Below are 15,835 nucleotides of genomic sequence, written 5' to 3'. Positions count from 1 at the left end.
AAATTTTGAGTATGCTACCTAACATAGTAAAAAGAACTTTGCAGATGTGATAAATTACAAATCTTGAGATAGAGTAATTATTCTAGATTATTTAGTGGGCCCAATGTAATCACAAGGGTTTTTTTAAAGAAGGAAGCAGGAGGATCAGAGTAGACAAGAATGAAGCAGAAATAATACATGGAAAGATAATAGCTAAGAATGTTCCAAAATTCAGAAATGACATTGACCCATAAAGAGCTAGATCAGATAAATAGAAGGAACTATACCTAGAGACATCATAATAAAACTAATGATAACCAAAGATCAAGGGAAAAAATTTAAAGTACCCAGACATGAAAAAAAAAAAAGCAACAAGACTTGACAGCTGACTTCTCAACAGCGACAATGAAGGCCAATGTACCGACATTATTTTTTAAATTTTTTTAAATTTATTTACTCATTTTGAGATGGAGTCTAGTTCTGTTGCCCAGGCTGGAGCACAGTGGCGTGATCTTGGCTCACTGCAACCTCTGCCTCCCAGATTCAAGTGATTCTCCTGCCTCAGGCTCTCGAGTAGCTGGGATTACAGGTGTCTGCCACCACGCTCAGCTAAGTTTTGTATTTTTAGTAGAGACAGGGTTTCACTGTGTTGGCCAGGGTGGTCTCGAACTCCTCACCTCATGATCTTCCCGCCTCAGCCTCCCAAAGTGCTGGGATTACAAGCATGAGCCACCACGCCCGGCCTACTGACATAATTAATCGGCTGAAAAAATAACTGCCAAGATAGAATTCAATACTTGGCAAAAACTTTCTTCAATAATGAAGGTAAAATAATGACATTTTCCTCTAAAGAAAAGCTGAGAGAATTATTTGCCAGCAAACCTGTATTAAAAATGAAGAAACAAAAAATGAAAGAGAGTTATTCAGGCAGCACGAAAATGATCCCAGATGAAAACATAATAAGCAGAAAACAATGAAAAGCCCAATAAAGAGTAAATGTGTGAGTAAATATAAATAAATACTGAGTTTGCCAAACAACAATAGCAACCTTTCATGGAGTTAAAAAAATAGAGACTTAAAATTAAAATGTAGGAGAAAATTAAATGGAGTGAAAATAGTCTAAGGTTCTAGAATACTTGGGAGAGTGGTATCAATAGTAATTTCTAAAACACTGCAATAAGCTAAGAAAATTTTACAAAGGAGAAATTTCAAAAAAAGAAAATGAATAACAAATTAATAAAAGAAAATATGGAATAAGAAAGGTTGATTGGTTCAAAACAAGGCAAAAAAGAGAGAAGGAGAAATATAAAACAGGTCAGTCAAATAGAAAACAACTTGTTACGTAGTAAATACAAACCCAACCATAGTATTTTCACTAAAAGGAAATAAAGTATGCCAATTAAATAAAATAAAGCTGACAGATTAGGTTAAAAATCCAATTACATGCTGATTACAAGAAACACATTCAAATATAGAAATAAGACAGGCTGAAAGAAAAAAGTTGGAAAAAAATACACCATGTACTCTTAACTGATAGTTAAGCAGACATTAAGGTAAGGAGCATTACTAAAGATAAAAACATTTCATAATGATAAACATTACTGATAACTTCACAAGATGAGATTAGAATCTAAATTGTGGGTACTCAACAACTAAGATGTAAACTATGTAAAGCAAAAATGGACAGATTAAATTAAGAAATAGATACATCTATAATTATGGTAGAAAATTTAATACTTCTATCTTAATACTTGGATATAATGACAAAAAATTAATAATTATGTAAAAGATAGAAACAACAAAATTAATAGGTTGACCTCATTGAAATATTTAGAACTCTGCACCCATCAATGATAACATTTTTCATTCTTTTCAAGAATAAAACGTTTTAAAACTTGGCCATAAGTTGAGTCATAAAACAAACATGAAGACATTTTAACAGATTAAAATTATTCAGAGTAAGTACTCTGAGCACAAGAGAATTAAACTGGAAATATAACTAGTAAATCTTCAACTTACTGGAAATAAAACATATTACTTCCTTTTTTTCTTGAGAAAAGGTCTCACTCTGTCACCCAGGCTAGAGCGCAGTGGCATGAACAGGGCTTACTGCAGCCTTGACCTCGTCGTGGGTTCAAGCACTCTTCCTGCCTCAGCCTCCCATGTAGCTGGGACCACAGGTGCATGCCACGACACCCAGCTAATTGTTTTATTTTTTGTAGAGATGGGTTTCACTTTGTTGCCCAGGCTGGTCTCAAACTCCTGAGCTCAAGCAATCCTTCTGCCTTGGTCTCTCAAAGTGCTGGGATTACAGGCATGAGCCACTGTGCCCAGCCCGTATTACTTCTAAATTACCCATGGATCAAAGAAGAAATCAAAATGAATTTAGAAAATATTTTGTTTGAGTGATAATAAATATATTATATGTCACAACTTGTGGGAGGCAGCTCAAACAATACTTAGAAGAAAATATGTAGTGTTAAATGCATATATTCAAAGAAAAGAAGTCTGAAAAATCAATGATCTAGGCTTCCTTTCTGAAATCTAGTAAAAAGACAGCAAATAAAACATTAAAAAGTAGAAGGAAACAAGATAAAAGCAAAAGTCAATTACTCTATCAAAAAACCATCAGAGCTAATAAATGAATTCAGTAAAGTTACAGGATACAAAATAAACATACAAAAATCAATTGTTTCTATATACCAACAATGAGCTATCCAAAAAGAAATTTTTTAAAATTCCATTTATAATAGCATCAAAAAATAAAGTACCTGGGTATAAATTTAACCAACGAGGTAAAAGATCTGTATCTTGAAAACTATAAAGCGCTGAAGAAGTTAGATACAAATAAATAAAATGGTATCTTGTATTCATGAATTAAAATAAGTAATATTGTCAAGATGTCTATACTACCCAAAGTAATCTACAGATTAAATGCAATTGCTACCAAAATTGCAATGGCAGTTTTCACAGAAGTAGGAAAAATAATCCTAAAATTTTATGGAACCATAAAAGACCCCAAATAGCCAAAGCACTTTTGAGAAAAAAGAACAAAGCTGGAGGCAGCTCACTTCCTGATTTGAAACTATGTTACACAGCTATAGTAATCAAAATGTGATTGTACTGACATGAAAATAGACACTTAGACCAATGGAACAGATTAGAGAGCTCAGAAATAAGCTCATGCATATATGGCCAACTAATTTTTGACAAGAGTGACAAGAATACACAATGGGGGAAAGGATAATCTCTTCAACAAATGATGTTGAAGAAACAGGATATCTACATGCAAAAGGATGAAATTAGACCCCTATATTACACAGTACACAAAAATTAACTCAAAATGGATTAAAGGCCTAAACATAAGTCCTGAAACCATAAAATTCTTAGAAGAAAACATAGGAGAAAAAGCTTTTTCACGTTGGCCCTTGGCAATGATTTTTTGAATATGATACCAGGTGCACAAGCAACGAAAACGAAAATGAATAAGTAGGATTATTTCAAACTATAAAGCTTCCTCACAGCAAAAAAACAACAACATGGAAAGGCAACTTAAGGAATGGAAGAAAACATTTGCAAGCCATACATCTGATAAGGGGTTAATATCCAAAATATACAAGAAACTCAGTTTAACAGCAAGAAAACAACCCGATTTTAAAATGGACAAAGGAACTGAATAGACATTTCCCCAAAGAAGACACACAAATGGCCAAGTATATGAAAAATTGCTCAATATCAGTCATCATCAGAAAAATGCAAATCAACACCACAATAAGATATCACCTCACTCCTGTTGGAATGGCTATTACCAGAAAGACAAAAGATAACGAGTGATGGTGAGGATGTGGAGAAAAGCGGACCCTTGCACACTGTTGATGGGAATGTAAATAGTTCAGCCACTGTGAAAATCAGTCTGAGATTTCTCAAAGAACTTAAAATAGAGCTACTCTTTGATCCAGCAACTCCACTGCTGAGTATAAATCCAAAGGAGTATAAATTGTCCTACCATAAGGACACATGCACATGTATGTTCATTGCAGCACTGTTCACAATAGCAAAGATATGAAATCAACTTAGATGCCCATCAATGGTAAACTGGATTAAAAAATATGGTACATATACACAATGGAATACTGCACAGTCATAAAAAAGAAGAAATCATGTCCTTTGCAGCAATGTGGATGGAGCTGGAGGCCATTATCCTAAACGAACTAACACAGGAACAGAAAACCAAACACCCCATGTTCACACTTATAAGTGGGGGCAAAACAATGAGTACACATAGACACAAAGATGGGAACAACAGACATCAGGGCCTACTTGAGGGTGGAGGTTTGGAAGAGAGTGAGGATTGAAACACTACCTATCAGGTACTATGCTGATTACCTGGGTGACAAAATTGTCTGTACACCAAATCCCTACGACATGCAAGTTACCCATGTAACAAACCTGCACCCATACCCCCTGACCTAAAATAAAAGTTAGAAAGGAAAAAAAGTTTTTTAATTAAAATTAAAATTTTAAAAAGTCAATGAAAAGACATATGAGAAAAGTTCAGCAAAGGCAATTATTTCTTTGAAATAAATAACACAAAATTGATAACTCCCAACAGACTAAGAAAAAAGGAGAAATACACAAATTCTCGGGAATGAAACACAAATATCAGGAATGAAAAAGGGACATCACCAGATCTTACAGTTACAGTCATGCACTGCATAATGATGTTCAGTCAAAGACGGACTGAATATACAATGGTGGTCCCACAAGATTATAATGGAGCTGAAAAGTTCTCACTGCCTCGTAACATCCTGACAATCCCGACCCTGTGTAGGCCTATACTAGTGTATGTGTTTGTATCTTAGTTTTTAACAAAAAAGTTTAAAAAGTAAAAAATAAAAAAAAAAATTTAAACACAGACAAAAGCTTAAAGAATAAGAATATAAAGGAAAAAATTATACACATATATTTGAGACAGGGTCTCACTCTGTCACTCAGGTTGGAGTGCAAGGCATGATCCCAACTTACTGCAGCCTCAACCTCCTGGGCTCAAGTGATCCTCCCACCTGTCAGGCTGCCACGTAGCTGGGACTACAGGTGTGCACCAGCACGTGAAAAAATAATCTTATATAGCTGTACAATATGTTTGTGTTTAAAGCTGTGTTATTACATAAGAGTCAAAAAGTTTTAAAAATTAGAAAGTTTATAAAGTAAAAAAATTACAGTAAGCTAAGGCTAATTGGTTATTAAATATATATATATATATTTTTTGTAAATCTAGTGTAGCCTGGGTGTCTAGTGTTTACAAAATCTACAGTAGTGTATGGTAACGTCCTAGGCCTTCACATTCACTCACCACTGGCTCACCCGAGCAACTTCCACTCCTGCACGCTCCATTCGTGGTGAGTGCCTTATACAGGTGGACCATTCTTTATCTTTTATACTGCATTTTCACTGTATCTTTTCTATGTTTAGGTATATTTAGATGCATAAACACTTACCATTGTGTTACAATTGCTTACAGTATTCAGTTACGGTCTCCTGCTGTGCAGGTTTGCGGCCTAGGAGCAATAGGCTATACCATATAGCCTAGGTGTGTGGTAGGCTATGCCATCTAGGTGTGTAAGCACACTCTAAGATGCTCACACAATGATGAAATTGCCTAATGACATGTTTCTCAGAATGCATCCCTGTCATCAAGTGACACATGACTGTCATTTATATATATAATATGATGATATTATGAATAACTTTATATCAATAGACAATTCAATGAAATAAGAAAATTCCCAAACATAAAAGACAACATAAATTATCGAACTGATTAGAAGAAACTGAAAATTGGAATAGCCCAATTTTTATGACAAATTGAATGTTACTGAAAACTTTCCCCAAGGGAATGATAAGCATTCAATTCAGAATATTTGCTAATTGGGAGGAGAGGTGACAGGCGCTGGATGGGCAACAGGGACCATGAAGCTACTGCTAATTCCTTCTTTCTTTACCTGTGTGGTGAGGACAGAGGTGTTCACTTTGTTGAAGTAAGGAGCAGTGTAGAGTTTCTGTTTACAGCAGGTTCCAAGGTGAGGGGACTACATGAGCAGAGTGGGCCTTCACCTTGCATGCCCTATCTAGATTTCTGATGTTTGCAGTCTCTCTGGTATGGCAGTCTAGCACTCTGAGTTGAGGCGGGTGGGGAGAGGAGGGGAGGGCAGGAGAAGGGATGTGTGCATGGACCTCTTCTATATATGCAAGCCAGAGTGGCACGGGAACCACCTGTAACATTTATGTGCTTGGTAAGCGTAGTGGGCAAAAGTGAATCCATCTGGCCTGGAGCCCATCAGGCAGAACAGAGGTGGCTCAGGTGGATGCATGTGGATTGCTGCCTGGTGTGGAGGTGGGAACAGCGGTATCACTGTGGCATTAGCCAGGTAGGGATATGTTCCAAAACTGATGTGCCACACCTGCATACTGTTTGTGCAATAATGATGACATCAGCAGCTGCACCTGGCTTGGCACACCAAGAGGAAGGACTATCCCCGCCCTTGTCAGCACTGCTCACATTCAATCTTCCTGGAAATAAGAACTCAGCAGAGTTGGAAAAGGAGCTTGGCAATGAAACCCTGAATTGGACTGGGACCCAATATAAATCATGAATTGACTGAGAAACCATTGAGTTGGACTCTGATCTTGACCGGCTAAGGTGAGGTTTTTCCTCTACTAAACAAAAATGAGTGCATCTAATCTAGGATCAGTTACAGTAAAATGAAATTACCATGTTAGCCCACGTAAGTCTGTGACTGCACAATTAATCTCCATACCACACCACGATGAAGTACTCTATACAAATGCACTCTCTACGGTGCTGTATATGCCACATTGAATTAATAACTGCAGCTGCAGCCTAAGTAGAGAGACATAATCTACAATGTCCCAATTAGTTGGTTAAATGAGAAAACATAGAAAGTGTATAGTAATAAATACTTCTGCTTTCCTAAATATTTAGATATCAACATAAAGTCTGCAGAGACCAAAACGATTAATATGATTGTCAACAACTTAGTTAATAGAAAATCAATTAGAAGTAAAACTTTAAACTCCATCTCTACTAAAAATACAAAAAAGAAAATTAGGCAGGCATGGTGGTGGGGGCCTGTAATCCTGGCTACTCAGAAGGCTGAGGCCAGAGAATCACTTGAACCCAGATGGAGGTTCCAGTGAGCCGAGATTGCGCCACTGCACTCTAGCCTGGGCAACAAAAGCAAAACTCCCTCTCAAAAAAAAAAAAAAAAAACAGCAAAACTGATACATTCTCGTAAATCATCATTGAATAATAGCGTAAATCCCGTAGGGTCAGAGACAAGGTAAATCTTAAGGATGAAAGTGAACCCTAAGGAAATAAATAAGGGAAAGTCATTTTATTCAGCACTAGAGATAATCCAAAACCTATGTGCAGGGAAATGAAATAAAGTGCGTATTTAAATTTTCTTTTGTCTCACACGTATCTACATTCTGTTCTTAAATAACTGTGTGAGACAGGGCAGGTGTTAATATGCACATTTTACACAGCACAAAATACTTTTCAGCACATACATGAAACACAGGTAGGAGATCATTTCAGCACCAAACAGAACAAGGCAGAACATTTTACTACAAGGTGTTTTTGCTCTCAATCCTGTGTTTTTTCTGTCTTGGCGTGGATTCTTTGTGCCCCCTCACTTAGGATGAATTATTCCCATATAATATACATAGCCAAGTATAGAAGTTTATACAGACAAAATCCATAGTGTGTGCTTATGAAATACATTGCAAACGTAGGGCATTGCCATTCCAAGATCTTATGTGTAAGCTTCAAGTTTGACCTCCGATGGCCTGCACCAGAACAACATTAAATCCATCGTGCCTGGATGATGCTTGACTGTGAAAGAATATTGTAAAAGAACTTCCCACATGTGTTAAGGAAGAGAATCTGGGGGAAATTATGGCAGAACACAACTAAACAGAAGACAGATTTTTAATGTTAACATGTTAGGGTAAGGGAAAAAATAAGCATTTTTTCAATATGCATCATCTTTGTCCTTTTCAGAATTTTACAGTTTCACTTCCTCCATTTTGAAAAAGGCAAAGAGGATATTGGGAAGAGAAATAAAATGTTTATGTGAGTGAAAAACAGATCTGAGAGGTTGAGGAATTGGAGCTGTTGTGTCTGGTAGAGGATCTGATATATAAAGCAACTTTATAAAGACAATACAAACTAGTTACATATCATTGTGTGCAAATGAGCAGGAAAAGGTTTTAATAGCCCTATGAAAGAAGATGACTAAATAGGTCTGATTAAACCAGGTAATAAGAGAGTCTGTCTATCCTGCTGATCTTTTAAAACAGAAACACAGATAGGGAATGAAAACACCTCGAATGATTTCACTTCTCAGTGATTTTGATTACTCTTCTATTTTAAACCAATCATTTTGCATTTCTTGTGAAAGTATATGAGGTGATTTAACATTAATATGTAAAAAAGTTGCAAGGTTCACAACTTCCTTAAAGGATGATTAGTCACGTTTTTAGAAATAGAATTTGTATATATCACACCATACCTGTTCCTGAGAATAAAGAATCTCTTTTCCCAGCTTTTGCTTAGTCGTTCTGCTTCCTTCCTAAACCTATAATAAATTTACAGATGGTTAAATATTGCATTAGTTACAAATGCACATTATGTCTCATTACCAGTGCCTTTCACTCTGTTACCAGTACCTTTCCACCTTCTTTTTCTCGTTCTCTAAATTTGCCTTTAATGCTTCTATTTGAGACTCCAAAGCTTGTTTGTCTTCAACCTTTCAATAGAAAATATATCACAAAGTTAATTACACAAACAATATATCTTGTTTCTCCATAAATCTGAAAAGACTATTTCTGTAAATAGTATATATATTCTAATTACTATCAAAAATAATTTGAGGCAGGGCACGGTGACTCACACCTGTAATCCCAACATTTTGGGAAGCCAAGGTGGGACGATGGCTTGAGCCTAGGAGTTTTAGACCAGTTTGGGCAATATAGTGGGACCTTGTCTCTACAAAAAATTAAAAATTAGCAAGGCATGGTGGTGTGCACCTGTAGTCCCAGCTACTTGGAAGGCTGAGAAGGGAGAATTACATAAGCCCAGGAGGTCAAAGCTGCAGTGAGCTGTGATCACGTCACCACACTTCAGCCTGGATGACAGAACGAGACCCTGTCTCAAAAAAAAAAATTTCTTTTCAAGAGAACAATGAGTTATATTCACTTGTAAATTACCAAACATAGGAACGGTTTAAGATCCCATGCCTCTATTTCCTGTAAATGGTGAACTTAGAAGCAGTAAGCTCTAAACAATATTACAAAGCAACCAAAATTTATCTTCATCAGCCGCACAAGCTGCCCCTTTTTGTAAATTGTATATTGTGTTTTGTAAATTGTGTTTTCCTTCACTTACTGTGGTCTCTCCATCTCTTTGTCATAGGAAGCAGCTTCCCCCAGTTACTCATTTCTTCCTTCTATCAAAACAGTTCTCAAGAAAGGATCTTACCAACTCACAGTAGATCTTTATGCCATTTATCAATAATGTTTATATTTTGCAAGAGGATGAAGTTTCAGCAAAAGGAATGAATCTCTAATAGATGAATTGTAGGCATATCATGAATGAGAGAGACTTCCGTGGATGTGGCAGGGATGTGCTACAGAATCATACTAATGAGGCAATCAGGTCCTCTGTCTCTTCATAAGGCTAATTCTCAGTGTAGCTTCCAAAGTCATTGCTACTTTCTAAGCAAATTGCTACTTTCTAATATAAACAATAACTAGGTTCATAATAATAGTCATATTAGTCATTATTACACCTTAGATCCTGATATCTTCATCTTTTCTTCTTCATGTGTCCCAATAGGTGCTGTATAGCTTACCTGGCAAGAAAATAAACCAAGGTAAATATAAATTTTCAAATTAATGCATAACAATGTGGCTTTTCTGCAGCTTTAAGAAAGAGAACTGAGACTTACAATATGCCAACCATAGTCCCCTGGCAGTCTTCACTGTCTTATATAATTTAGATATTTCAGTGTTTATATGTAGCATTTGCAATCAGACCACGGCAGCCCATTGAAAATAATTTTCCTATTAATAATACCAGTTTTTAAAAAATGCATTTTATTATAGTCTCACTTTCATTGTATCTGTTTCGCTTTCAAAAAATCCTATTAGAAAGGTGCTAGATCTCTTGGATCTATCCTCCATATTTTAACTTTTTTCGTTATTTCTGTCTGCCATTTTGCACTATGTTCTAGGAAAATTTCTTCACTTTATCTTCTAGATTATTAATTGTTAAGTTGTGTCAATTTTATTATTCAGCCTGTCTATTGCTTTTTTTTTTTCAGTTTTATTTGTTCCTTTTAATAAATTGTTCTTTGGTTCAGACTGCTCCTTTTTCATGGCTGCCTGTCCTTGCTTAATAGAAAAAAGTTTCTCTTGAATGTCTCCCAAAATATTTTTTATAGAAATAATATATTTTAAATTTTTGTCTGTTCCCTGAATTAACTGTTTCATGCAGGGCCAAGTGCTTTTCTTGTCCTCTTTGTTCACTCCGTAAATATTTGCTGAATGCTTATTATATGCCAAGAATTGTTTAAGCACTGGAGATACAATAGAAAACAAAATTGAGCTAAAGTAGAGAAGGCAGATTTGAGATAAATTACAAAAGAGGTCAAATTTAGGGGACTTTTTGAGTGAGGACAGAGCTGCCTGAAATTTCTCATTTGGGCAGGTAGACGGAGAATGAACCTATTCACTAAGAACAAACAATAAGAATCGGAACAATTTTGTGTGCTAGCCTTTTGTTTGTTTTCGATAAATTCAGATTTACCAAAACACTTTGAGTCTCAGGTACCCATGGCCTGTTTGAATGAAAACATGTAATAGGCAACTGGTTTGGCTCTGTGTCCCCACCCAAATCTCATCTTGTAGCTCCCATAATCCCCATGTGTTGTGGGAGAGACCTGGTGGGAGATGATTGAATTATAGTGGCGGGTCTTTCCCAAGTTGTTCTCATGATAGAGAATGGGTCTCACAAGATCTGATGGTTTTAAAAATGGGAATTTCTCTGCACAAGCTCTCTCTTTGCCTGCTGCCATCCATGTAAGACGTGACTTGCTCCTCCTTGCCTTCTGCCATGATTGTGAGGCCTCCTTAGTTATGTGGAACTGAAAGTCCATTAAACCTCTTCTTCCCAGTCTCGGGTATGTCTTTATCAGCAGCATGAAAACAGACCAACATAGCAACTGAGACAGGGCCTGGAATTTGAGAGATGGGTTGATCCTAGATATATAATTTAGGATTCCTCAGTACGTGGGTTGAAGCTAAAGATTTGGATAAGGCCATTCATGAAACTAATAGTCAGAGAAAAGCATGTGATCAGGGATGGAAGCCCACATCCCTGGCAATGGCTAACCTGGCATTTTTTTTCTTCTTCAACTTTTATTTTAAGCTCTGGGGTACATGTGCAGGATGTGCAGGTTTGATCCATAGGTAAATGTGTGCCATGGTGGTTTGCTGCACAGATCAATCCATCACCTTGGTATTAAGCTCAGTATCCATTAGTTATTATTTCTGATGCTCTCCCTCTTCTCATGCCTCCCCGCAACAGGCCCCAGTTGTGTGTTGTTCCCTCCCATAGTCCACGTGTTCTCAGCATTCAACATCCACTTAGAAGTGAGAACATGTGGTGTTTGGTTTTCTGTTCCTGCATTAGTTTGCTGAGGATAACCACTTTCAGCTCCATTCATGCCCCTGCAAAGGACATGATCTCATTCCTTTTTATGGCTGCATAGTTCCATGGTGTATATATACCATATTTTGTTTATCCAGTCTATCATTAATGGGCATTTGGGTTGATTCCATGTCTTTGCTATTGTGAATAATGCTGCAATGAACACTTGTGTGCATGTATCTTTATAACAGAATTATTTATATTCCTTTGGTTATATACCCAATAATGTGATTGCTTGACTTGCCATTATGATTTGCCTGATAGAAGAACCCTCAGGACTGACTTAGTCCTGAACCTGCCCATTTTTCCTGCCTTAGGTATCTAAACTCTAACTCCTACTCCATCAGAACCCAAAAGCCTGGAGAGTCCTTTGGTGGTTCTATAACTACCCAAATAACACTTCCCTTAGTTGTCTACACAGTACCTCAAACTTCTTAAAAGAAACTATCACCCACTACAAGCACAGTGACTCTCACTTATCAAGACCCATGTGACAGTAAACTAGCCAAAAAGAAAGCCAAAGAAACAATACCACCAACTTAACAAAAGCAACAAGAAGTCTTAGTTAATCATTAGCCTTCCTTGGCATCAAAAAAGTGGGGGTCACCAAAGTGACATGCAATGGACACTTTTTGGAATCCCTCGACCTATTTGTTCTCAAAGGGCACAAACCACTTGAACCACCTCTTTGCCCAGAGTACAGCAGGCAGACAGTGAGTTCACTACCATCTGATGAACAGTAAGTAGTCCAAGGAAATCACCGGGGGAAGATCCCCAGGCCCACGGTCAGGGAGAACATTTGCCATTACGCTAAAAAAAAGTTAACCCAAATTTAAAAAATTAATTCCCAGAAAATTAGGAAAACAAATCAGTAGAACAAAATAAGTTTCCATGTAGAAAGACATTAATATACTTATTTCACTATATTCAAAGTTACATCGGTGATTGAATGCTTATAAAAAAAACCTCTGTTTAAATTTATGTACAGTAAAAATTAGTTTCAATTTTTAAGGCTCCCTTTTCCCAGCTCTCATATAATGATCAACTATGTAATAACTAGAGATAAGTCTGTTCTAAAGTCTATCTTCTGTAAAGCAAATAATTATTCAATCTCTCCAAACGACAACACTACTATGATGATGAAGATAACGTCTCTTTTCATTAAAAGAAGACAGAAAAAAGCATCACATGTAGACTAGAGTGTTTGCTCTCCAGTTCGAGTTGAACTTTCAACTTTGCTGCAACATGGTCTATTGAATCCTGGCTCTGTCCACATTAAACTGTCATTTTGTTTTGCCAGCTGCTGACCTTCCACTTTCTCTGGAATACACACACTGGTCTTTATGTGCTCACTTCATTGACAGGTGCAAACACGGGACTGATAATAGATTGAGGTGAAAATGAATGTTAATATTAAAATAAAAGTAACTTCCTAAATAGGAAAACACAAACACAAATTAAATAATTGTAAATATAATAACATATTGTAATTTAACAAAATGTGTGTTTTTTTGAGACAGAGTTTCACTCTTGTTGCTCAGGCTGGAGTGCAATGGCACGGATCTCAGCTCACTGCAACCTCTGCCTCCTGGGTTCAAGTGATTCTCCTGCCTCAGCCTCCAAAGTAGCTGGGATTACAGATGCCTGACACCACACCTGGCTAATTTTTTGTATTTTTATTACAGATGGGGTTTTGCCATGTTGGCCATGCTGGTCTTGAACTCCTGACCTCAGGTGATCCACCCGCCTCGGCCTCCCAAAGTGCTGGGATTACAGGCATGAGCCACCACTACCGGCCGTGATTTAAAATAATTTATTATAAATATTTCTCATTCTCTTTTGAATTTGTTTATGCATTTATAAAAATTCACAAAATTAAGAAATAAAGGTTCATTTATAACAGAAGTTATGATTCTTAAATTTGCTTCCTATTTTAAGCATTTATGTCATATTTTTAAAAATTTAACAAAATACTATTCTAAATTAGAATCAGTAGCCAAGGTTTGTATTAACAGAAGCAGCAAATTATGTTTATTAACTGCCATAAGATTGACTACATTCCTTATCCTACCCTCACATCTCTGTTTTCTTTTTCTTATCAAGAGTCAGTACCTTTCATTTCCACAAACATCTCTCTTATGAAACTTAGGCATTTTCTCTGGGCTTAATGAAAGGTATTTTGTCTTTTACCTCTATATCCTTTAAATCATTGACTATATTTATATTACCACTAAAGTAGTCTCTCTGACTCATCATGATGAAGAATGATTTTTCCTCTTTAAAACCTCAATCACTTTGACTCTCATATTAACATTTTTTAATCTGCCATGCAAATAACTACTTTTGAACACCAGTAATGTGCCAGTGGGTGGGAGGTGGCCGGGGAGTGGAGGAGCTGATAGAAACACACGAAATGAGGACCAACCTCATGCACTTACAATTCGGAGAGAAGAGACTGAGAATTGGGAATACTGAGAATAAGATATGAGGCTGTGTGCAGTGAAACACTAGTCATGACAGGGGCCAAAAATCAAAACAAAACATTTATCTGCATATATCACTTGTGAATTTTCTTCTAACAAAATTGTTAAGGTAGGCAAATCTTTCAAAAATAGGACAAGACTTTCCTCATTTGATGTCCCCAAAGGTGCCACTCCATGTTTGCCAAGGGGCTCTGAGGTTTCTTGGTAGAATGACTGGACTGTGAAGCCATACAGGATTTAGGCTGATCCAGGCTATACGCAACTCTTAAGCCTGTCTTGAAGGTTCAGAAGGCCACAGAAGTCTGTCTGGGCCTGGCTTTCTCACCTGGCTCTAGACCATCCTAGATCTTGTGTTCAGGTGTTCACTGCAGGAAGTCAGCTATGCAAAAGCAGAATACATATCTATGAAACTATTCACTCCAAAAAATTTGTGACCAGGGCACTTCAGTGACAGGAATGTGTCTATTAAACATGATGAAGTCATTGTTTATAACAGCAAACAAAAAAAAAAGAAAGAAAGAAACTATATCTCAGGAAGGCACTGGTAAATTGATACGAATTGGTTATGTAAATTGTGCTACTTCTGTGGGGTGAAATACACATAGCACATATAATTGATTATATAAATTCAACGGTATGGAGCGATGTTATCTGTATCCTGTTGAAAATGAGAATCTGCATCAAGACTTGTCTGAAAGGGTGGTGAAGAGAGGTTTTCAGTGATTATCTTTGGGTGGCAGGATTTTCTTAAAAATTTTCTTCTTTTGGCATTTCTTCATTGAGCAAATTTTGTATAATAAGTATGTATCAGGTTTGTGGGGTTTTTTCTTCAAGACAGAGTCTTGCACCATGGCTCAGGCTGCAGTGCAGAGGCATGATCTTGGCTCACTGCAACCTCTACCTCCCCAGCTCAAGTGATCCTCCCACCTCCGCTGCCCAAGTAACTGGAACTACAGGTGTGCACCACCATACTCGGCTAATTTTTGTATTTTTTGTAGAGAAGTCTTGCTATGTTACCCAGGCTGGTCTCAAGCTCCTGGGCTCAAGCAATCCTCCTGCCTGGGCCTTCCAAAGTACTAGAATATTACAGGCATAAGCTTCTGTGCCTGGCCCTGTATCCGTTTTATTTAAAAAATTCAGACTCCTGGCTCCCACTTGGGAAGTAAAAAATGCCATTCCGACATTAAAAACAAGAAAAGTCTAGATAAACTACAAAATCACAACTTTTCTTGAACCCATCAGAGAGCTGGGGTCACACTCAGGTAACCTAAATTCCAAAGAGGAACAAGACCCTCGGAGAAGAGACGAGACCCATGAATGGTTCATAGGTCTCATCTATAGCCGAAGCAGCACCATGCCAGCTTCAATACAAGCTGGTAAGAAGAATGAGCTAAAATATAAAGAACTTCTGAAGAAAATGTTGGTGAGCAGGGCAGTCTGAAGTAGCTGGCGGCACATGTTAAAAGAGGAGCTTGCATTCACTCACAAGTTATTTTTTTTCCTGTCCCTTACCAGATACTCATGAGAAGAACTGAGGGCAGAGCAATTTTGAAGAGAGTCACTGTTGATGGTGCAGACT

At 37.1% G+C, this 15,835-nt stretch overlaps 1 protein-coding gene across 2 annotated transcripts in view; it reads right to left on the bottom strand.

The window, feature by feature from the left end:
• CUNH10orf67 (chromosome unknown C10orf67 homolog) overlaps positions 1-15,835 on the bottom strand; it is a 139,460-nt gene that overhangs the window by 44,098 nt on the left and 79,527 nt on the right. For both annotated transcript variants that reach the window (XM_017867437.1, XM_017867438.1), the window contains 3 exons: positions 9,852-9,914; positions 8,731-8,810; positions 8,574-8,639 (listed from right to left, as the gene is read on the bottom strand). In XM_017867437.1, the coding sequence (XP_017722926.1) occupies positions 8,574-8,639; positions 8,731-8,810; positions 9,852-9,914 (209 nt within the window). The remainder of the gene's footprint in view (positions 1-8,573; positions 8,640-8,730; positions 8,811-9,851; positions 9,915-15,835) is intronic.

Source organism: Rhinopithecus bieti, unplaced genomic scaffold (genome assembly GCF_001698545.2).
Source record: "Rhinopithecus bieti isolate Rb0 unplaced genomic scaffold, ASM169854v2 scaffold_3041, whole genome shotgun sequence".
Taxonomy (NCBI): Eukaryota; Metazoa; Chordata; class Mammalia; order Primates; family Cercopithecidae; genus Rhinopithecus; species Rhinopithecus bieti.
The sequence above is the reverse complement of the archived record's forward strand: the minus strand, read 5'-3'. Positions and strand labels throughout refer to the sequence as shown.